Source organism: Erpetoichthys calabaricus, chromosome 3, assembly GCF_900747795.2.
Source record: "Erpetoichthys calabaricus chromosome 3, fErpCal1.3, whole genome shotgun sequence".
Lineage (NCBI taxonomy): Eukaryota > Metazoa > Chordata > Cladistia > Polypteriformes > Polypteridae > Erpetoichthys > Erpetoichthys calabaricus.
This window is the reverse complement of record NC_041396.2, coordinates 120,614,598-120,639,622: the sequence shown is the minus strand read 5'-3', so window position 1 is coordinate 120,639,622 and position 25,025 is coordinate 120,614,598. Positions and strand designations below refer to the sequence as shown.

Sequence of the window (25,025 nt, the reverse complement as noted above, 5' to 3'; positions counted from 1 at the left end):
AAAGAACACCACCAAATTTAGCTCAGTAGGAAAATATTTTGTACTGGGAATTGATAAGAGATTCCTGTTTTTTAACTTGTGTGGCTGTTCTTCCATAAAAAAAAACAACACTCTATGTACTAAATTTGAATTCCTGTGCTGTACCCATTCTCTCAATACCAAGCCATTTATATTACTCAAACGCAGAGCAAAGGGGAATGGGGGTGGAGAACAAAATTTTATTACAAAAATTATGAGATTTACAGCTTTATTAAATAATTATATATGTATTTATATAACGGTGCACATAAGGTACATAAAAAATTGTGCCAGAGTATGCTCATGCTCCAGCTCTATGTAAATGTAAAATTTGAATTGCGACAGTTCAGTGACTTGATGAGAATCACGCTTTCAAGTTATATGAATCATGAATTGTGCCTGTCTGTCATTTATCATAACTGGCATCTATGTGTTTATGTAAAGGTGCAAAAATGTACCTTTTACCTGGGCCATTTAGTAGAAAACTGATATCTGGGCTCTGTAATGAAAATATTTTCCTTTATTGTTATAAGGTTATTTACTATGATTTTCCAAGAAGTTTTATTTTACATTTGCCAGTAAAATACCACACAGCTTCCTGTATTGTTCATCTTTCCTAAATAAATTATACTTCAGATGAGTTAAATACATTATAGTTCACTCTCCTTGAACACTTTTCTAGGGACAAATAAATCAGTGCATTTTTGTACTGTACTTTGCCTAATAACACACACTCACACATACTTAAAGCAATTTTTCCAAAAATATGAAAGCATTAAAATGTTTAGCTCATTGACCCACGCTATTTGCATGTTGAGAACATGAAAATTAAAACGCAAAGTGGAAAATAAAAATTCAATGAGCAGCAGGTGGTGCCAGCGCTTATTTGCGTCTTACTTTTTTCTTTTTTGGAGCTTCACTGCTGTTCAGGTTGAAAATGAAATACCAAATGCTTTTCTTAAAGTTTATTTTTAATTTTTGCAGCATTCTTGTGTGTAGAATTGGAAAAAGAAATTAACAAGAAGAGACTGCATTTTCATTTTATGATTTTAATTTTAATTTCCTTTTTAGCAGAAAATACCTTCCATAATATAACAAGGCTTGAATAATAGTGTCCTTTGGTCGTCATAACACTTATGTAACAGGTAAATCCTTCATATTAACAAGTCATTTAACCATCATATTAATATGCCACACTGCATTGAGATGGATAGCCTATCTTACACTAAATATATAATATCAAGAGAAATGTGAGTTAGTTAAGCCACCTCAGACTTGTTCTGTTATTAGGTCAGCGATGAATAAACACTTTACTGATGTTTCATAAGTGTTACGAAGACCCAAAGACGTGCTCGTTAAAGTGTTATTCCTAACAGTAAATGAGTACATGCATTTTTTGCAGTACCTAAACTTAAGTGTTATCAGTATCACTACTCTAAAAACAATTTCAGATCAAATTATATGAATTTATTTTTATTTATTTTCAACATATGCCAGCACGGTATTAATCTAATCCATTTACTAATTTCCACAATCACAATGGCAAAATACCACAAAACCTGCAGAGATCCACAAAATAATCTCTATGACCAATCTTTAAAGGTAAAATAGGCATATTTGAAAAGGGTTAGGTTTAGAATGCATTCAACAAGAATCTGATTTGATGAAACAAAAACTGATTTTTTCTCTGGACGAAAAATTAACACAGGTTATTAATTAAAACTATACCTACCATATAGTACTTTGTTGATATTATTTTAATATACTATGAATATACTAAAAAGCCTCTTTTTCTTCAAAAAAGGTGGGGTACTTGCTTGAATGGACTGAACAACAGACACAAAAACATTCTAAAAGAAAATCTGTTTGAGTCTGTATACTGCCTTATTTGCATTTCCTCAAAAAAGTAAGCCCAAGTATACAACAGAAGCAATGAAAAAAAAACTGTCCTGAAAATGAAAAAGGTGAACAAATATGAGTGGTTCAGTCAAGTTCTATCTTGAATTCTATTAAAATTTTAGGAAATATTTTGGTGCCAATTCAGTATCTTCACAGTGTGAAGATACTTTACTAAGGAATATTACACTCATCAATCACACACTGTCAAGGCAATAAATGTAAAATAAATTACATACTAGTAAATCATTCAATTTTAAAAAGAAAGCCTCTAAGGAAATGAATAAATCATTCACTGTCAGGGCAATAAACGCAAAATAAATTATATACTAGTACATCATTCAGTTTTAAAAAGAAAGCCTCTAAGAAAATAAATAATAAACAGTTAAAACAAGAAATTATATAATTGTTCATGGCAAGCAATCACAATGTATACCATTTTGTTAATTATAGGATTTATGAATAATTACAATATGTAACAACTCACATTTTACAATCTAAGAATATAGAAGTTGATAACAGATTAGTTTATTTAAATTAGTCCCCTGGAGGTGTGTTTTAAATATATATTTGAACAAAATAAGATACATGAAACAAACGTTGTACAAATTACATAATGCACATACACAAAAAAGGAATACAGATTTTAAAATGTTATGTACAACACTAGCACATGCTTAAATGAACATGACATGTAAATGTGCAATATTAAACAGACTGTGGTTTTTCTGGTACTGAAGCCTCTATTGCAGATTTGCATTCTTATAAAGTTTTAAATTCTGAGCACACATACGGATTTTCAATTTCCAGTGTCAGTAACTGAAATTTCTATAAACATGAAAGTGCAAGGAAATTGCTGTGTGCAAAATAAATTAGTTTTATATAAGAATTATGACTGAAATACAAATTTTACTGCTTGAATTATGTACTTTTAGTATAGGGTTAGAATAATACGTTATGCACTTAATTTCAAAAACAGTTTTTTGACAAAGTAATTTTAGTTCATATTTCATTTTTTTTTGATAGAGTGTATTCTTTAATATAAAAGGATGCGACACATATTATTAGCTCCTTTACTAATCAAATTGCAAAACTAGCAATATTAACAAAAAATTATATCTTTTGATTTTAAACTGCGGCATTTCTCAATTTTCTGCTTTCAATTTCAGCTTTATATGCCAAATGTAAAACGTAAAGTGGAATAGCAATTTTACTTTACTTGTAATATACAGTCTTAAATAGTATACAATGCAATAGAGAAGCTGTATTTTGTATACACACAATACAGAAACTGCTTTTAGGCAACTTCTCTTATATCATGACTGGAATAGTATTTTGGATGCAAGAGAATAAATCAGAGCATCAATAAATGTATCACATTTACTATAACAATAATAATGAACAGGACTTGTACAAAATAAAGTTTATATCTTTGGATCTTTTACATCATGCCTTGCTATGCATAAAAGGATTAGGTGAAAACTGCAAAAGGAAATATAATGCCTTACTACTTCCCTTACAAACATTGCTTCTTGCAAACTAACACAGTAGTTTAACATATTTCAAGAGTTGTACTGTAATTGCTGCAGACATATTTCCATCATCTAATAATTAAACAAACTACATTTTCAAAAGATCGTTTATCTTACAAAATGCATTATGCCCTTTTGTATAGTATAAAAGAAAATCTGAGATTTCAGGGAAGAGCTTAAAAATCTATTGACTGACCCACTTAACAGCAAATACATCCTTCCCAGATTTTTCAACCTTATCATTGGTAATGAGAAAACAATACATTTAATAAAATGTTTTTTGGGTCAACACTGTGTCATGAAGAAGTAAAGTATGTAGGGTGTCTCTAAGTTTTTATTTTGAGTGACAAACTACAATAATTTTATTTATCTATTTAATGTAATACTAACAATATTACAGTCATTTTATATTTGTTATGCCACTCAGGAGTATTAAAAAAATGTATGTATATCTAAAGTTAATGTTAAATGATATTGACATTCTAATTCCTAGCACAATATGCTTAATATGAGCATATACATATATATATTATATACTAATATGAGCAATAAGTTGTTCATGAATTGAACTTTTAAGACTTAATTATGTTCCTGTAGATATCATAAATACAGCTAATAAAACTCCTCTGCACTTTGCTGAAAGCAGGCCAAGTATTTTCATTGGAAGGCTTACCAAGGCTGTACACAAAACAATCAAAACAATTTTGAATACTCCCTGCATCCCCAAATAAAATCTACTACTGATCAGATATAAAATAAAATACATTATTTTAACAGAGTTTGTCAGGAAACACAAATTTTTCTTTAATACTGTATTAAAAAAAATCGTGCTACATAGCGTCAAGTACTTGAATGATCAACAATAGATTTGTTTCAAAATGTGATGAAATCTTCATGAAGAAGTTTGCTAACCTTGAAATTTGATCCTCTACTCTTCTCTTTACTCTGCCATTTTTCTTTTAGAGGGTGGTATAAGATGGGAAGGCAGATCACTAGGAAGCTCATGACCCTCCAATTTTACTTTAATAAGATGATTAGCCAAAGCAAACTCTTCATCATCTAACATACCGTCTTTATCTATATCTGCTAACTTCCAAATTTTACCCAGAACAGTATTGGGCAGCTTGGATTTGATCATTTCTTTTTTGGCATTTGCACCAGTGACTTTTCCATTGACAGGAGAGAGGGTGTAAAAAATCTCATCATACATGGGTTTGTCTCTGGAAACAACCCACTCAACTTCATCGATGCCTTCACCTGCTCCCTCACCATACCCATGACCAAATGGACCATTCATTGTGCCCTCAAAGGCTCCACCCTTCACAACTTGGTTAGGCTTCTGAGTCTCTTCCTGTCGTACTAGTACCATAAGATGGGCTATGTCATGAGCAAGCATGTCATCTACTGTGTCAAGAAGTTTAGTCTTTAGAGGCTGGAACTTGTTCAGATCATGAGCCTGCAGCATATCCTAGAAGAAAACACATAGAGAAATATTAGAAATAAGGACTATGGAAAAAAATGCAATATGAAAACTATTGCAGATTCTCTGCAATAACCGCTTTAAAAGAAAATGTTCACTGCTACAGAATAAGCCTTTCAGCTTATTCCCTGAATTTTTTTCAGGTACCATATTAAAACAAGTTATTGCTTTAATTTTACACATTCATTTTGTCAATCCATGGAGTCTACTAAACACATATTTTCTTGAGACTTGTATCATTGAAAGGGTGCTATTCAGCTGTTAAATTGGAGCAAGCACATTCACTTAACAAATGCTGGAAGAGTGACCTATCTCATCCAGGGCAACTAATCCTGGATACAGCAACAGCCCTTAACAGGGCACATTAATTAAACCACACTTATTGGCATTTGGTTCAATGTCAGAATCAACTACTGATGTACAAAGCCACACTCACTTACTGTATATGGGGATGGTGTCGAACTGCCAACTAACCTAACAAGCACCTCTTTGGAATGCAGAAACGTTAACAAATGAACCACCACATTGCCTTGGGACCAGATTGTTTGAGAAAACATGCAATAAAAAATACTGTTTCCATTTTTATTATTTATTTAAAATGTTAAATTATAAATTATGCACACCATGGGACCACACAGTTACAAAAATACAGTAGAAGGTGTGGAATGTACAGGACTAGTCTGCTCCACATAAGGGATTCTTCTGGATATTTGATACATTTGATTAGGTCACAATGCTCTTCACTGTAGCACTGCTTGCATAGCTTAAAATAGCACAGTGATGGAAAATGGGCATTTTAACAAGATGCAGCAAGAAATACATTAAAAAAATCATCTATACATTTTAGAAAGCCTTTTATCCAAAATGAATAACATAAGAACTGACAGAATACTGAGAATCAATTGAAGTATACAACATTTAGCAATGTTTGACTGCAAACGTTTTCCTCAGAAATGAAAAACCTACACATTACAACAGTCTAATAAAAAATATTTATTGAATAATTTCTGACAGAAATATAATGAATATACTGTATTTTACAATTAAACTCTTGCACTACAAATCAGTAATTTATACTATACATCCATACTTATACAAACTAACAAAAATATGTAAGGCAATATTAAAAGTTATAAAGTACATTCATTCCTTTGTATTTTCCATTTGGTGAAGAACGCCTCACCTCTGCATAAAATAAAAAGAGGACAGGCCTTTAATGACCTCTTGGGCACAGCCATCAGCAGTGTGTGAATGTCTACAGAGACAGTGTCGGCCTTGTCGAGAGGTTTACTTATCTTGGCAGCAACATTCATGTTTCTGGTGACTCTTCCTATGAAGTCAGTAGACAAACTGGGAGAGCAGGGGTGGGGGTCACGAAGTCACTGGAAAAAGGTGTATACCGCTCCCGATATCTATGCAAAAGGAAGAAGGTCCAAGTCTTTATAGAGTCCTGGTGCTTCCTGCCTTGCTATATGGTTGTGAGGCATAGACGCTATCCAGTGACCTGAGACGAAGACTGGACTCCTTTGGTACTGTCTCTCCAGAAAATCCTTGGGTACCGTTGGTTTGACTTTGTGTCGAATGAGCGGTTGATCACGGAGTCCAGAATGAGGCATATTACGTGCATTGTGAGGGACCATCAGTTACGGCACTACAGCCATGTGGCATGTTTCCCTGAGGGTGATCCTCATTGTTGGGGACTGGAGTGGCTAGACCAGGCCAAGGGGTAGCCCACGTAACACCTGGCTGCGGCAGATAGAGGGTCATTTCCGGAGGGTGGGACTGGACCGCTTGTCTGCCCAGGAGGTTGCAAACCGGGATCCCGAGTTGTTTCATTGTGTAGTGGGTGTGGCAACGCACTGTACCAGTGCATTCTTCCCAACTTGACTTTACTTTTTAGAAATGGCAGATCTAGATTTATGAATAAGAGAATAAATTTCCACTTCAGTGGGCAAATGAAAAGTTGATAGATAAGTAAAAGGAAGTTCAGTTGAAATATTTAGAGAAGAATTGGATAGTAAACATATTGAAGCTGCTAGTTGTTGATGATTATTATCAATTTTGGTTTTAAAAAGGTCACAAATGCATCACATGTAGCAGTGATACACATATGAGATGGAATTATATCAGGAGGTGCCAGAATACTGTTAATAGTGTTAAACAAAGCTTTTATTACACAGACATGATTTGTTTAGAGTAATAAGCAGTTTTAGCTGCAGGTAGCACATCTTTGTACAGACAAATGTGCTCATGATTTCTATGTGCACAGTGAGTCCAGTTTTTTTAATAGAGATGTTCTAAGTGTGATAGATGGCCGGGAACTTTGCCCAGCCGGGACACCCTTTTGAGGAGAGGACAGGGGGAGTGGACATATCACCAGCAGTACCTCCCCACAGGACACAAGAGGGCAGCCCCCCTGGGTCGCATCGGGGACATGCAACTGGAGCTTAGAAGCTCCACCCTGCGCAGGCCCTTGGCCACTACCAGGGGGGCCTGGACAGTTCCGGAGCCGTGGTGTACAGCACTTCTGCCACACCCGGAGGTACTACCAGTAGAGGAGCCGGATTCTCTTGCTGCACTTCTGCCACACCCGGAAGTGATGCCAGAACGTGATCAGGGAGCACCTGGAGCACTTCCAGGTGCAGTATAAAAAAGAGGCTGCCTCACTCCAGCAAGGAAGCCCGAGTCGGGTGGAGGAGGATGAGGTTGCAAGTGAGGAGTGGAGGTGGCAGAAGAAAGAATGGAGTATTGTGTCGATTGGAGCACTGTGTTGTGTGCGGGACATTTGTAAGAATAAAATGTGCGTCATTTTGGACATTTTGAGCTTGTGTCTGTCTGTGTCCGGGTTGATCTTCTACAGAAGTGACAGCCATTCGTTTTAAGCTGCCGAGGCTCAGGATTGAACCAGGTAGTAGAGTATGTAAAGAAAGCAGTCCGGGTTTTTAGAGATGCAAATGTGTCCAAAAAACTATGAAGTCTATCATTGTAGTAAGAAACCAATTCATCTGGAGTAAACAAATCTTCAATGTGAGTAAGGTTATCAATTGCTGTAGTCAAAGCAGAGATATTTATATTTTTTATGTTACGTCAACACATATGGTTGTTAAAGTTTGAATAATGGCAGATTAACACTAAATGAAAGTAATTTACTGTCAGAAATACAGAAATCAGATGTTTTACAACTACTTGGGGCAATGCCAGAGCAGCATACAAGATCAAAAGTGTGGCCTCTGGAACGAGTTGGGAAATTTACAAATTGTTGTATACCAAAACTATCAAGGCAAGACATACATGGGATGTTCAAAAAGTTTCCACACATTTTTATCTCTATTTATTAAGAATTTCAAAAACAAATTACATCACTTTTCTACATAGTCACCTTCGTTTGCAATGCAATTTTCCTAGCGTCGTACCAACTTTTTAATGCACAATTAATACTCGTCCCACATTCACCATTTCCAACGAAAATATAAAATTGTGGAAACTTTTTGAACATTCCTCATAAAATCCTTTGTAGATGGGCAGTTAATATTATCCACATGAATATTAAAATCACCCACCAGAATAACATTAGGAGAAAGTGCACACAACAAAGTCGATAAAGTAGAAAATTCAACCAAAAATCATCACTAAATTTGGGTGGTTGCTATATAGTAACCAGCACTGTAGGTGTAGAACCATTAATTTTTACAGCTACTGATTCATAAGAAGCATTCATCGGCAAAGACAGTGGAGCCACTTTAACTCTTTCAGGGCGGATGTCGACTTTTGTCCAAAGGAGGGGTTGACGGGGGTAATCAACTGTAAATGGAGGCAAAACCCAACGTTATATTTTGTTGGACTCTCTTTGCTAGAAGCAATGTTAGATTCACTAGTTTGACCGAGATTCCCTGCACTCATGTGAGCAGAAAGAAGCAAATGACGGCAAAAATGGCGAGAGATTGAAAATACTGCGTGGACAATGTTTTGCTGATTATCACTGAATTGGACCCTGACTTATCAGACTCTGACTTTGATACAAGTGATTGAAAATGAATTTGAGGTGAGCATGGTGCTGAGCAGGTTGGTGTAGCTGACATGGCTATGGCAACATTAATAATATAATAATAATAATAATTCATTACATTTATATAGCGCTTTTCTCAATACTCAAAGCGCTATCCATACAGGGAGGAACCGGGAAGCGAACCCACAGTCTTCCACTGTCTCCTTACTGCAAAGCAGCAGCACTACCACTGCGCCACCTGGGAGGACCGCCACTTACAGTGACAAGAGGTACAAATCAGATATCAATGCACTATGACCACCAGCAACTGGCATTTTATGTTGATTTCTGTGTAAAACCAGTGCTTTGTGTGTTTTTCAGAAGATTCAAGATCCACAGAAGATCGAGGTTGTAAACAAACCCTAGGCGGACAACACTGATTAAATTGTATAAAATCCTCAGGTTGCTGGCAGGTCTCAACCAAATAAAAGAAATCAAATTTAAGATCCTCCAGAAGATCACTGATTAAAGGACCCTTATTGGGTCCTCTGACATCATAATGTAACTGTAAATGTACTGTATAGTAATGACTGCAGATGAAGACAGTAAAACTTTTGAGGTGAAGGTGGAGCCGTACCCGGGATCCATTATGAGTCTGTTGCTTTTTGTGATAGTGACTGAAGATGTGACCAGAGAAGTGCTTGGGAACTCTTGTACACAAATGAAAAAGTGAACCAGAACTAAAGGAAAAGATTCTGAAAAGGAAAGCCAGTTTGAAAGCAAATTACATCATGGTAAATGTAGGAATGATGAGGGTGATGGTTTGCGGCAAAAGTATGGAACAGATGACTGCATGGTCATGAATAGATTATCAGAAATGGATGCATAAAAATTGCAGAGATGTAAAGGCAGTGTGAACAACCTTTGCATAAAATGTGTCAGAGGCATATCGGATGCTGATTCATAAATTGTAAATTTTGGTATAAACAGTGATGTTGTTTTGGAGAAAGTTGTGAAGCTGTCAACTCCAAGTGTGATGATGCGGGTTCGGCTCCATGCTCCCATCTACTGTTCGGGAGCCCTTGAACCTGTCACCGTCAGTAATGCTACCGATGAGCTAGACAGTGAGGCAACAACATAGCAAGGGGATGATAAAAAAGAGCAAAGTGCTTTTATTTACAAACAAAACAAGAGTGTTCAAATAAACTGCAGTGCATTCAATTTCTTCACATAAATAATCCATAAAAGAAATGTGGAGGTTTAAAAATCAATACAAAAACAATCCTTTAAAAACGAGGTTAAAACAATGCTGGAAGCAGTCCTTTAAAACACTATTCAGAGCCCGGTGCTTCTTTCCCTTAGCGTCTCACCCGCTTCAGCCATCTGGGCCCCGCAGCAGGCGAGACGCACTCTCTGCAGCTGTCCTTCACTCCTTTTCAAACAGGTCTGGAGGCCTCCCGATCCTGGCTTCGGTCGCGCACTCATCCCAGACTCGAGACTTGGTATTCTTGATGACCAGGACGCTCACATCAAGGACTTCTCCACCAAGCCTCCTGACTCCCGCTGTCTTCCCGGCCTTACGCGGCCAGTCGCCCTTCACTGGTCACTCCCGCTACTCGATCACTCAGCGGGAGCGACCACTACTACAACTCTCGGGTGTCGGCCTAACACCCAGGCTTCCATACAGCTGCCTGCGAGCATTCAATCGCTCGCTCGCTCACCCGCACCAGCTCTCTCTCTCCTGCTCCATGCCCTCCAGCATCCTCCGTCTTTCTTTCCTTTCTTGTTCTAATCTTTTTCCATTCCTCTTTAGCCGACTCGCGCTTCTATATAGGTCAATAGGGCATAGCAGCTGCGACAAATTAGCAGCCCCCGGAACAATCACAGATGTGGGCAGTCTCTCACCTGTGCACTTAGGTGAGAAACGCCCACATCGCAGATCGCCCTGAGAACTGCTTCAGCCACAACGACCACGCCCCCTCGCTAAGCCGCGAGCGCAGTGATTATTTATCTAAAACGGGCCTTTGCTGAGAGCTGTGGACCCACTATACCACACTGAGACATGCAATTTACATAGATATAAGCAAGGCTGCCAGGACAAAATATTGTATTCGGCAATCATGAAAATTCATTTTAACTACTGTCACAGAAGGCTGAGGGACAGACCCAGCTGGGACGCCTGGAAGGACCAGGAGGTGGTCTATACGTCCCCTGGGCCACGAGGGAGCAACTGCCCTGGACCTTGAGGAGACCACGGGAAAGGAGCAAGGAGGCTCAAGCCCACTGGGGTCCGTGGCCACCGCCAGGGGGCGCCCCGAGCCTCATGGAGCCCGGGAAACAGGCACTTCCGCCACACCTGGGAAGGTGGAGGAAGATCCTTCCAGGGATGCCCAGAGTGCTGCCGGAAGAGGGTCATCAGGCACCTGGAGCACATCCGGGTGAGAATACAAGGGGCCGCCTCCCTAGAATCAGGAAGCTAGAGTCGGGAGTGGGAGCAGGACAAAGCTCCCGTGGAGAGAGGTAAAGGCGGCCCACTAACAGTGTGAGAAAGGCCCATAGTAGGAATGATTGGTGCTGGGAGCACTGTATGCTGTACAGGACTGTGTTAAATAAACATGTGCTTTTTATAAAGATGTGGTCTCAGTCTGGTGGTGTCCAGGCTTATCTCACACTACAAAAGTACCAAACACATTTTTTAATTCTTATTGAAACCGCCACTTACCAAATTAACTTTTTTTTTTAAAATAACATTTAGACCCAACTTTAAAATCCTCCAATTTTTCTGCAAAAGTAAATCAAGACTGATTTATCATTATTGTAGCATAGCACGTTAATTTTGTTAATGAGCTTTTCAATGCTATATTTTTCAAAAACTTAAGTCTGGCAATTAAGTCTCTTCCCTTTCCTTATTTCTCTGGATGTGAAATAGCTAATCATAAAACCATTAAAAACACTGTCAGTGCCACATGGGTTTGGATAGGCGGGCATCCCAACCAGAAAAGGGGATGGTTCCTTACCTGTACGGGAGGGTCAGAGTAGGTTGATGGGTATCCCAGCCAGGAGATAGGAAGGAGCCAAACCCAGTGGAGATGGACAGAAGGGATGAATGGACAACCCACCAGAAGATGATGTCGCTGAGGACTCTTTATTCCCCCAGGATGCTAGAAGGCAGCAGCCTTATGTATTGGAACTCATTTGGGAACCAGCAGGGATATGAAGTCCGGCAACACAGCCCTGCTGGGGACCATGTGTGCCGCAAGTGAGCGCTGTCAGGAGATGTGCTCCTCAATCAATGGGACTTCCACATAATCCAGTAGTACTTCCATCGGGCAGTGGCCCTGGCACCGGAAGTACTCCTGGGTCTTTAATTAAAGGGACCACACTCCCTTATCCAAGTGAGTCGGAGCTGGAAGGACATGAAGCAGCACTCAACTGGAGAAGGGCAGTGCAGTAGTGAAATGAGAGTATTCTGGAAAGAGAGAACATGTGATTTGTGCTTATGCTACTTTTGGAAGTCATTTTGGTAGTAAACCTTCCATTATTTTATTCCGGGACTGTGCTGGTGTGTTCATGTTTGGGGCTCACTAATGGCCCAGTCCCATCACGACATTTAAACTTCATTAAGTTCAGCTTTAAATGTTGTTGTCTATCCATTTCAGCATGTAGCAGACCTGGTTAACAGTGGAATCTGGGGCTAAAGACCATTTTTTAATTTTATTTTTTAATACTAATTTTTTTAAAGTGATTAAAAAAATTTAATTTTCAAAACACAAAATTTTTATCCACGCAGGTTCCTTTGTAGTTCATGGAGTTTTGCTATTCACTGTGTATCATGTTAATTTTTTGTGCATTCATACTGTTTAATTTGTAATTAGTGTAAATGTAACATTTTGTGTTACATTCTGACTGCTGTGTTTGTAATTACACAGCATAGCAACTGTTTCAATGTCAAGGTAGACAGGATTTTAAAAAATGTATTAAGCAAGGCTTTCAGAAAAAATAATTTTGTTAATAGATTACATTTTAATTGTTTCACATTTTCATTTGAATCATGACTATTTTAACTAAGAACGTATGAAATAAGATAGCATTCATTTAACCAGTCTCATTTGGATAGCTAAGAAGTTCCAGTATCTCAAAAAATCGTTAATAAATGTAGCTCAGGGCAAAAAGATTTAAGCTTGAAAATACCTAAACAAAATGCACATTTTTATTTGGAAATGTGGCCACATAACAGAACCAAGAAATGATTGTTTATTTATTTTACTCTTAAAATAAACAACATATCCTAACAGAATTCAGGCACAAGAAATATACAAAAAAAATTGCAGGAACTTAAAAAAGCTTTTACCTGCATTTTCTTCAGATTTGGAAAGTCACCTGGTGAGATCTGATGTTCTCTCTCAATCTTACTATAGATATCTCCCAAACTATTTATCAACTCCTTTTTTTTGTTTTCTTTGCCAAAAACAGCAGGCATTTCCTTCTTCAGTGAACTGATAATATAAGCATGGACCTGTAAAACAAGTTCATATAGGCTGTTGATATTTTAGCTCTATTGATCAAGATTCAAAAAAAGAATGAGGTCCTGTGTTTGAAGCAAAGTAATTTTATTTTAGCTAAACAAGATATGCAAGTACAGTAACAGAATATGTGTTTTCTACAAAATTAATAAATAGGATATCACTTGCATTAGAAGACCAATGGCTGGAAACAATGATGCAATATACTTTCATAGTGCTGGTCACATCTGCTTAAGAAATGTCCCCTGAGAAATATTAAGCTTACACACTTCTCCTTGGCAAAGCACTTGTTTAAAAAGGGCATTCCGCAACCTCTCCACCTGGGCAATACATACTACGTCATCTGCTTTAACTGAGAACTTAACATCCTCCACAGGATGTATTATAGCAAAAATCTGAAATAGAAATTGCGTATACTGCATAAAGTGACCTTGTCATCCACTCACACAGAAACTCAAAACAGCTCTGGAGAGGTTCTAAGCCAAATTAAAATTTGTGAAACAAATCATTTTAATTTAGTTAAAATTCATGGAATTAATTAAACCAGAATGTCATTCTTCCCTGGAACAAAAAACTAAGATATAATAAACAAAACTAGTTAATGACAAATTATTTTAAATCTTACAGATTTCCCCTTATAAGAATTATAGTAATTATGGAACATGATAATTTTATACTGTGTGAGTAGGTGTGTGAATGTGTGTGGACCCTGTAATGAATGGACAACTAGTCCTGGAATGTTTCCTGCCTTGTGTCAGTGATAGGCATGGGCTGCTCATATAGTATAATATCACCTGCAAATGTTGTATTGCATAAACATAAAAAATGCAATAAATTCTTACAAAACAAATCCTTTCAACATAGATGAGAATAACATTTCTGACAACACATTCAGAGGCAAAATAAAAAAAAATTTAGAAAACTTGTTTTTTTCTTAAATTAATATAATTATTTTCACTAAACTTCTCAGTTTGGATTTACATCTTTTCCCTGCACTTTTACGGTATTTCTTCTGCCCCTGAAACAAAGTAATGTTTGGCAGAATGGGGTATATGAAATATAAGTAATGAAAAGTTATAAAGACTAGAAAATCAAATCAATATGTAATATTAATTAATTTCATTAAGTGATGAAATAAAGCAGAGGGCTAAACTAGAAATAAATTGATATTCTAATGACTTATTGATGGCGGGCTACTGCCTTTTAACTGCCTGGAATAAGCTTTAGCTTCCTTTGGTGGTGCTGGGTAGATCTGGGTTTGGCTCCAAACTTCACTATGAGCAAGAACATGTTATATGCATTCATCTATGAGTGTCACAGGTTCAATTTAATGATATACAAATAGTTCGAACATATGCTTGAATATGCTCCTGTGAACTTTTTGCTCTCTCAAAGTCAATAACATAAACACCTGCTTTATTGAGAGCAAGTGCAATTAAGAATTTCAATGTTAATATGATACATATTGTAAGTTATCCCACCTAAGAAAATAATTTTTAAAGTTATTTACCTGGATGGTAAGTGAGAAAACACTACATAAAATAAAAAATAAAACACCAATCACCGTGGCTGTAATAAAAAGTAACTGCATTTTTATGATTTCCAAGCCATTATTGATAATTTATGAGAAGGTTGCAAAACACAGATGATTCCCAAACCTTTGCACTAATTAAATTCAACTAAATGCCCAACTAATTCAAATTTAACAAAAAATGGATGTATTGAATGGTAACCATAAACACTTGGGTGCCCTCGAGAAGAGGTCTGAAAATGGCCAAGTTAACATACTTTGACAAAAACAAACTCACAGTTGTGTATCAAAAAGGTGATGGTCAACAAGCAATAGGCATAGCAAACTGAATTTGTAGAATGAACTGTTCAAGCTGTCAAATAAATTTTAAAAACTGGGCAAGCTGAATACAGAAAAATACAGTGAACAATCCAAATCACTATCTGTATCTCATAATAGTACTTTAAATTTCCCTTCATTAAGGGACAGAAGGAAATCCAGTGAAGAGCTCACTCGGCATTTGACAATGTCATCTGGCACCAAAGTACATGCTTCATGTGGAAACAAGTGTAAAAGGAAATAGTCTTGTAAGTTGTGTTGGAGCTAACAAGTGGAAGAGAGTGTAGTACATGGAAAGCAAAGCATGGAAAGACAACAAGTACAAAAATAATTAATTCAGCAATGACTCAAAATCTGAAATTTCTGATTCACAAAAATACTAGTATATCAAGACAAGCTGGTAAGAAGTTATCTGTCTGCAACGTTCTGTGAATAATGGTGGAGACTGGTGACTCTGTCATGGTCTGGGATGAATTTCATTAAATGGTACAATGATTTGGTCTAGAATCAATATAGTGAAGACTGACAAAAATGTATATATATTGATTATGCTATGCATTCAGGAAAATGACTTGTTTGTAAAAAGTTGACCTTTCAGAATGAAAATGTCTAATTTCCTGGCACTTGGTATGCCTGTTTATGCATTAGTGAATTTTGAGCTATGCCAATGTGCCATTATCCTGAAAAGACTGACAATCAAGGAAAATAAATGATTAACTGAAAGGTTATTGCTTTATGCTCTCTTTTGGCCAAGAGTGGGCAGCTAGCCATTAACCTCTTCCACTTAAGTGTACATGAACTTTAGCTTGTTGAAACTTTCATATTCTGCTACTAATATAGAACGTCTCCGTTTCTAACAAAATCACACCTTGTACTGCATCTAATAATTAATATGTAATCATCAGATGTGTTTTGATTACTATAATAATTGAAATATAATTGCATAAATATGTAAGCAGTGAATGTATAAAGCAGTTTGGCTCACAGACCACATGATGCATTGTTTATTGTACATCTTTGGCTAAACATACAGTAGCTGTTTTCCAAATAGAACTATAACAAGGGCAAATTACAGGTACAGTGAAGTATATATGTTTCTATAGGTGAAACAGTTAAAATGCATAGAACTTCATACATAACCAAAACAAAATATAAACAAAAATGTAATAAAGCTTCTTTAAAAAAAGAATACCTTAGCAAGCCTTGCTCTCTTGATTAGATCATTCAGTTTCCTCAAAGCAGCATTTCTGGGTAAACTCTGAATATCCTTAAAAAGATCTTGCTCTTCTGCCTCAAACAGTTTGCGATTGTCAGGAATAAGAAGTGGGTGAGACCAGAAGGAACCAATGTATACCCGTATTACCTCTGGCGTGTTGACTATCTTGCCCAATGACCACATAAGTGCACCATAGACCCGCATTAACTGCTGGGTCTCAATCTGGTCAGCTTTATTGAGCACAACACGAATTTTGTCTTCATGGTTCTTCAAAGCCTTAATCACTTCAGAAAATTCATCAGAGATGTCCAGTTTGTGAGCATCAAACAAAAGGATGATACGATCCACTCTCTCAGCAAACCACTCTAACACAGCTGCAAAATCATAACCTGTCATAAAAGGAAACAAACTAGTATTACTTTAAACAGTGACAAAAATATCTTACACCAAATACAATTTAGGCTTATCTTTAAGTAATACTAATAATGAAAAAGGTAAGTCAAGATCAGTTAACTATAAAGATGGCTTAATATTAGTTCTAGCAACAGTGGATCTGCAAAAATAAAAAAAATACATAAGTAAAGCAAAGAAAGGTTTTGTACTTGGGCTGCTATTGCCTACATAAAGGAAACCATTATACAAACTTATTAAATCAGGAGATGGGTATTTGTATAGTATAACTGTTTAAGTATTTTTAAAATTATGCTTTGGCTTCTAACAATGTTAGATAAAAATGGTTGTTGAAAATCCTAATGCTAATGCAAATTATGCATAGTATGCTATACTATCCCATTTCAAAAAAATACATTTAACTGTAAGTTCTTATATTTCAAGAAACTTTGTGTAACTTTGTTCACGCTACTCAAACTCTTTATAATATCTTGATATTATATTATTCAATTATTCAATCACAGTTTGTATAAAGATGATGGTCTTTATATGAAAAACATTTATATGTTTATATGCACCTTTTCTGAAAGTGTTTGATATTTGGACTTCAGTCTCCACACATCAAAATTTTGTCATTAGTACTATAATATGAAAAAAAGTTTCTGTTTTAAGTATGTGATTAACGTTTCCTTTCATCCTACATTAACCCAGATCATTGTAGACACGGAACACACATGAAATGCATGTGTTCCAAATAACGTTATATTATTTACCCTATATAACTCCAGGCACCTCACACCCAGAAAAAAACAGATTTGAGCTGGGAGAACTTTTTGCCCGAGTTGAGCTGGGTTGGTGGGGGGATGGGATAGCAGTCTGCTTGCTGCTTGTGCTGATCGACAAATTTCCAAAACAAAAGACGCTAATGGAAAGGTGCGAAGGAATTTTAGGATTTCAAGTTTTTTCATAGGCTTCAGGGATTCTAGTGTTAAGAAAGTCCATATATATTGTCATGATTTTACCCAAGAAAAAAAAACCTTGAAAAATATGTTAAATAACACTCAATATCTCAAAGCATGTACTCCTTTTTTCCCTAGATGCTGACCCAAAACTAGTTACACAGAACCAAGCCCAGAAGGGACACTAGAATCCAAGATAGTAAGGGCATTTCTGGGTATGTCAAAGCCCTCCCATTCTGAGCTCTTAATAAACCAGCAACAGTTATACTGTAATTAAGGAGTGTATGTATCAAAACATTATATTTTGGGAGTTTAAGTAATATTGACTCCTGTCTGTCATTGCTTCCTGAGCAAAGTATATGCGATACAGAATGCTAAGAGTGGTGTGTGCACAAGTGGGATAACACTGTCAGCATCAGGCACATATGTACACATTATAAAGGGTATCTTGGAAGCATCTTCCCTCTAAGGGATTGGGCTATGGTGATCTTTTCCTTGACTAAATGATCTTCAAACAGAATAAATGATAACAGTTGTCATAATCCCACAATATCAGAATTGGCTGGCCAGTCTTTAGGAAAGTATTTTTAGCATTTGGCCACATTGTGAGGCCAAAATGCTAAAGAGACTTTGGAACTAAAGGAATGCAAGATTTTTTCATTGCTTTATAACATTGGGGTTGGCTGTGCCAAAGAAGCAGCAGAGAACTACTGAAATACTCTTGGAACCAAACTGGTTTTAAATAAAATCCACTTTTTTCCATTTTAAGATGGACTGAGTTTGCAATGAGCTTTCTTCTTGGTTGTCTGAGCACCTTGCAAAAGCCCTGTTGGGTTCCGTGGGCACTGCCAGGGGGTGTTGTAGGATAGGCTGAGCCCTTTGGAATGTTGATGATGTGCAATTACAGACTCAGTTATTCCCATACTGCATTACTGTGCTATAGTTCAGTCACAAAAGTGAAATATAACGCGACAAAGCACAAGTAAAACAGCCTTATTAAAAAGTATTTAATAAGAGAAAAATATCTTTGAAGGATTTTCTTGATGACTAATGTTACTATTAAAGCAATTGTCATTTTTTGTATATTTTTTTTGAGCAAAAATTATTCAGACCAGAGAATGCTGAAATGTTTTCCCACTGTTACTTTACCAAGTGTTGTTTGGGAACTGATATTTGCAAATGAAGTATATGAACTATGATTAAAAAAAAATAACACCGGAAATACAGGAAACATCCATCCATCCATTTTCCAACCCGCTGAATCCAAACACAGGGTCACGGGGGTCTGCTGGAGCCAATCCCAGCCAACATAGGGCACAAGGCAGGAACCAATCCCGGGCAGGGTGCCAACCCACCGCAGGACACACACAAACACACCCACACACCAAGCACACACTGGGGCCAATTTAGAATCGCCAATCCACCTAACCTGCATGCCTTTGGACTGTGGGAGGAAACCGGAGTACCCGCAGGAAACCCACACAGACACGGGAAGAACATGCAAACTCCACGCAGGGAGGACCCAGGAAGCGAACCCAGGTCTTCTAACTGAAACAGATTTACAATATTTTATTTATATAATAGAAAAGTGTTATTGGTCCAGCAACATTACATTTAATTATGAATACTTCTTGCACAAGGAAGGTTCTTTTAATTTACCAAAAGGTAGCTCAAAATGTTCACCATAGATTTACATGCACTCTAGAGGCAAGTGCTGGACATATCATGTACAAAAAAAAATTCTAGATATTCTCAAAACTCACTCATAGGTTTGTCTAGGCTTTGTTCTAGCTGCAAAAGCTAACTTTTCATAAACTGACAGCTCTGCAACTCCTAACAAGTTTTGTACAGGACATACCATCTTCATGGAACAAGTAAAAATGAGTTTACTGGCATTAATAAGTTTTAAAGTACAAAGGCAGCAGAAATGAACTGTGGTTACTACTGCTACCTCATAGATCTAAAATGCTGGGATTGAATTACCAGCCTAGTTTTGGTCCAAAAGGAGTCTGTATCTTTTCAAATTGTTTACATGTTTTTCCTCCGTATACCCCCATTTTCATCCCAATTTCCCCAAAGACTAGATGGCTAGGTTAAATGGACAGTCTGAACCAGATGATTATGAGTGAAGGTGTTTATGTGGACTGGCACTCTGTTCAGAGCAGTTTCCTGCCAAGAGTTGGTTACAGGCAAGATAGGCATTAGCCTCATTTGACCGTTACGTGGACTAAGCAGGTTTGAGAATGTTAGGTCATTACCTGAAATACTACATAAGGATAAACTTGCGTATGCTTAAAATGTAAATGTCCAGATGAAACTTGAGAGTAATACAGAAAGATAACAAATCAATTCTACTCTCAAAATTATTAAAAAACAGGAGATTGGTTGTGCCATTTCAACTATATCTAGATAGCTTTGAAAATAACTAGGGTAACATGGAACTTGGAGGTTTTACAGTTATTTCTGAGAAATCTGCATCCAATACTTCTTTAAAAAAAAACCCCACACAACAAACGTAGCACAGAACCACAGAAAGCGAAGTGAAAAACTGGACAGATCTCCATGGTGCACAAGTCTCGGTATCACACCTTAATGAATACATTTAAAACAAAGTATACTCGTATTAGACTAATAAACATGATAAGACAGAAATATTTCACATCTAAACATCTAAGCATTTTACTACATACTAGCCGACGTCCGACGTAGCATATGGCGGTGCAAGAATAGGAATGGAAAACGGTGAGAAAGGAATTCAGAAATCAAGAAGAAATAAATACTTCTTGAAAGATGCAGTGTGCATATAGAATTTCTGGCCAAGCAGGATTACATGTGAAAGTGATAAATAAATCAGGCTTTTCGAATTTACGTACTATGGCTATGGCATCCTTATAGATTTGTTACATGTACTGTATTTTGGACTTCCTGGAAATGTGGACGGCAATATGATCATTTTGTCTACACGAACGTTGTTATTTTCAGCGTTTGCTTGCAGTGCGTCTGATAGTTCGACATGCAGATCTTGATGTAATCTGAGATAATTGAGACACACGCCCTCGGTTTTAACATGCGCATCTACGACGTACTGTTGGAATAGTTTGCCGATGGAGTGCAAAATACTAAATGTATTCCTCATTGCTAATCTGTACGCGTAAAATTGGCATTGAGTAAGCCTTATTCGCTTAGCGGTTCTTTTATCGGGAACATGTTGTAAATCTTTGTGCCAGCGAATGTCTCCATAAGGGAATAAAAGTGGGTAAACCATAGGATCGCAATTCATATTGAGCGTGGAAATCTGTTTACAGGAGTTGCCTATGGGATAGATGCAAATGTCCCTTTCGGCAGGCGTTTCGTCATCTTCTCCGACGAAAATCGCTGCAACATCAGTGTGACATGTTGGGGCATTGTATCGTCATAAATCATGCTTAGAGGTTTCCTTGAAAACCATTCATACAGATGTTGTTAGATTGGACTGATCAATTTCATGCATGTGTTTGTATGATTTAGCGAAGGGGTTGATGGTTCTGAGCATGGAATCTAGCTGGAGAAGTACATTTTCGCTGCATGCAGAATTTGCTTTATTTTGTAAGTGTACTTTAGTAGCTTGCGCTGTGTCAAAAACATACAACTGTCCATATCCTGGAGAGGTAGAAGTGTTAGCGTATAGTGGTGAGATTTGGTGATAAATTTGCCCGTGTATTTTAAAACAGTATGGTCCGTGGCCAGGAGGTTCAGTTATCTGTGCACCCATGGAAGCAAACGCTAGAAAAGGGTTGTATTAGAACACTCTATAGACGAGAACAGGCCATTCAGCCCAACAAAGCTCGCCAGTACTATCCACTTATTTCTTCCAAGAAAACATCAAGTCGAGTTTTGAAAGACCCTAACGTCTTACTGTCTACCACACTACTTGGTAGCTTATTCCAAGTTTCTATCGTTCTTTGTGTAAAGAAAAACTTCCTAATGTGTGTGCGAAATTTACCCATAACAAGTTTCCAACTGTGTCCCCGTGTTCTTCATGAACTCATTTTAAAATAACAGTCTCGATCCACTGCACGAATTCCCTTCATAATTTTAAACACTTCAATCATGTCACCTCTTAATCTTCTTTTGCTTAAACTGTAAAGGCTCAGCTCTTTTAATCTTTCCTCATAATTCAACCCCTGTAGCCCTGGAATCAGCCCAATCGCTCTTCTCTGGACATTTTCTAGTGCTGCTATGTCCTTTTTGTAGCCTGGAGACCAAAATTGCACACAGTACTCAAGATGAGGCCTCACCAGTGCATTATAAAGGTTGAGCATAACCTCCTTGGACTTGTACTCCACACATCGTGCTATATATCCTAACATTCTGTTAGCCTTCTTAATGGCTTCTGAACACTGTCGGGAAGTCGATAGCTTAGAGTCCACTATGACTCCTAAATCCTTCTCATAAGGTGTACTCTCGATTTTCAGACCGCCCATTGTGTATTCAAACCTAACATTTTTACTTCCAATGTGTAATACTCTGCCACAAATCTGCCCAAGCCTTTCTGTAATGATAAAACGGATTCCAAATTATCTGCTAATCCACCTATCTTGGTATAACCAGCAAACTTAACCAGCTTGTTACTTATATTCCTATCTAAATTATTTATATATATTAAAAATAGCAGCGGCCCTAGTACTGACCCCTGTGGAACACCACTCTTAACATCGGCCAGTTCTGATGAGGTTCCTCGCACCATCACCCTCTGCTTCCTTTGTCTGAGCCAATTCTGCACCCATCTACAAACATCACCCTGAACTCCCACCTTTTAATTTGATGCCCAACCTCTCATGTGGCACCTTATCAAATGCTTTCTGAAAGTCCAGATAAATAATATCATAAGCTCCACTTTGATCGTATACTTTTGTTGCCTCCTCATAGAATTCCAGCATGTTAGTAAAACACGACCTCCCTCTTCTGAACCCATGCTGACTGCTTAGAATAACTCCTGTCCTTGCCAGGTGTTGCTCGATCTTATCCTTAATAATTCCTTCCATTAATTTTCCTGTGATGCATGTTAAGCTTACTGGCCTATAGTTGCTTGGATCTGCCCTGTCACCCTTTTTTATATAATGGGATTATATTTGCCATTTTCTAGTCCTTCAGAATCTCTCCATTGCGCAGTGACTTCCTAAAAATATGCGTCAAGGGTTTATATATGTACTCAGTAGCCTCCTTAAGAACACGAGGATAAATATTATCTGGTCCTGGTGATTTGTTCGATTTCATCTTATTTAATCTGAGCAGTACTTTTCGAATGTGTTTACAATAATTTTTAGCTTCTGATATTTGCTGTGTAAGAAGCTGTTGTAAAGACACAGGTGGCTCCCGCAAGGGTGGTAAAGCTGCTTTACCATTGTGGCAGCACCTCGAGTACTTGTTGGATGTATTACGTTCAGCAGGCCAGTATAGTGCATGACATGGAAGACGACGAATAGGAATCGAGAAATGCCGTGTCGGCTGTGTGTGGGCGGGACCGGTTTTGAAGTGAAAGCGGGACTTACCAGAAGAGAACTATATATAAGAGATTGCAGAGTATGATTGCATGTGACACACAAAATTTTATTTTATTTTAAATTGTGACAATAACAAATTGTAATTATCTAAATATGGTCTGACAAAATTTGAGAGATTTTTTTATTACTTTCTTTTAGTTTAATTAGTTATGTACGGTTAAATAAAACTAGACAATGGGAAAATATGCATAATGAACTAAGATTATTTGATCCCCTTTCTTTACTTAAAGCTCACAGAGGTGAGCCAGAACTGAAATCTACTCCTACAGCAATACCTGAACCAACTCAGGTTTTGAAAAAAATTATGTGTGCACTCTGTATTTGAAATTAAAGTAATGTAAGCCAATTTTATAAGCAGAAGTATCCTCAAACAAAGTCAAGAAATTAAGAAAATGCAAAATACTGGAGAGATAATTTCTTAGAAACACAGATGTATCACAAACTAAAATAGTGATGATCTGATGAAGATATGCGACCTAAGATAGCCTAGCTTGATTTACGTTTTTGCTAGTTTCATGGTAGAAGTTAAAGTTTAGGTTTAATTTAATTAATGAAAAAGTCTCCTATCGCAACATTACATCTGTTAATTCTGATTTGTTTGCTGCTTCCCTTCTGTCTTTGTCTCTTTCTGAATTGCATAGTCTTCCCTATCCTGAAAACATGGTTTCCCTTTATAACAGCTGTATTTCCCAACTGTTAGATAACTTTGCTCCCTTAAGGACTAGGCAGGTTCCAGCCTCCCGCTCCTGTCCCTGGTACACCGATGAGCTCAGAGCTATGAAAGCCACTAGCTGGCGTCTTGAACTGCTTTATAAGAAAACGGGCCTCATAGTTCATTCACAGCTTTACACTGAGCACATACTTAAATATACGTAGGGATACTCTTAACACTGCTCACTCCTACTATTATTCCTCTCTCATAAATGGTGCTAAGACTAGGCCTAGAACTCTTTTTAGTACTGTTAATAAACTCCTCCAACCCCGTCCTCTAGCATGCCCCAATACAACTGAACAGTGTCAGGCTTTCTTACATTTCTTTAATACCAAAATTGATCAAATCCATCAGTTTCCCCTCAACACCACAATCACTCACTCATTCTGATCTCCCATCTCCATCATCAAGACTTGCTTGTTTCTCGCCTGTTGACTCTCTTGCCATCTCTGAACTTATTAATAAGTCTAATGCCTCCTCCTGTCTGCTTGATACTGCCCCCACTTCTCTGCTTAAGACATGCTCATTCATAATTAGCATTCCTATTGCCTCATTAGTAAATGCATGTTTCATTTCAGGTTATGTCCCTACTGCCCTCAAAACTGCTGCAGTTACCCCAATCCTTAAAAAACCTGACCTGGATCCTTCTTCTCTCTCCAGTTACAGGCCTATCTCTAATCTTCCTTTTTTGGCTAAGGTGATGGCACGTGTGGTTGCTACACAACTCCATGCTTTTCTTCTAGATAATACACTATGAGCCTTTTCTGTCTGGCTTTCATACACAGCACAGCACTGAGACAGCTCTTCTCCATGTAGTCAATGATCTTCACCGGTCTGCAGATTGCGGTTCCCTTAATATTCTCCTCCTTCTTGACTTAAGTGCAGCATTTGATACTGTTAACCATGAAATCCTCCTGTCACA

At 37.4% G+C, this 25,025-nt stretch overlaps 1 protein-coding gene across 1 annotated transcript in view; it reads right to left on the bottom strand.

Moving 5' to 3' along the window:
* Positions 1-1,790: 1,790 nt before the first annotated feature.
* The window catches only part of LOC114648343 (EH domain-containing protein 3), a 90,995-nt gene continuing 67,760 nt past the window's right edge, over positions 1,791-25,025 (bottom strand). The window contains exons 4-6 of the mRNA XM_028797329.2: positions 16,476-16,888; positions 13,263-13,427; positions 1,791-4,914 (exon numbers count right to left, since the gene is read on the bottom strand). Of these exons, the coding sequence (XP_028653162.2) occupies positions 4,387-4,914; positions 13,263-13,427; positions 16,476-16,888 (1,106 nt within the window). The 3' untranslated portion in view covers positions 1,791-4,386. The remainder of the gene's footprint in view (positions 4,915-13,262; positions 13,428-16,475; positions 16,889-25,025) is intronic.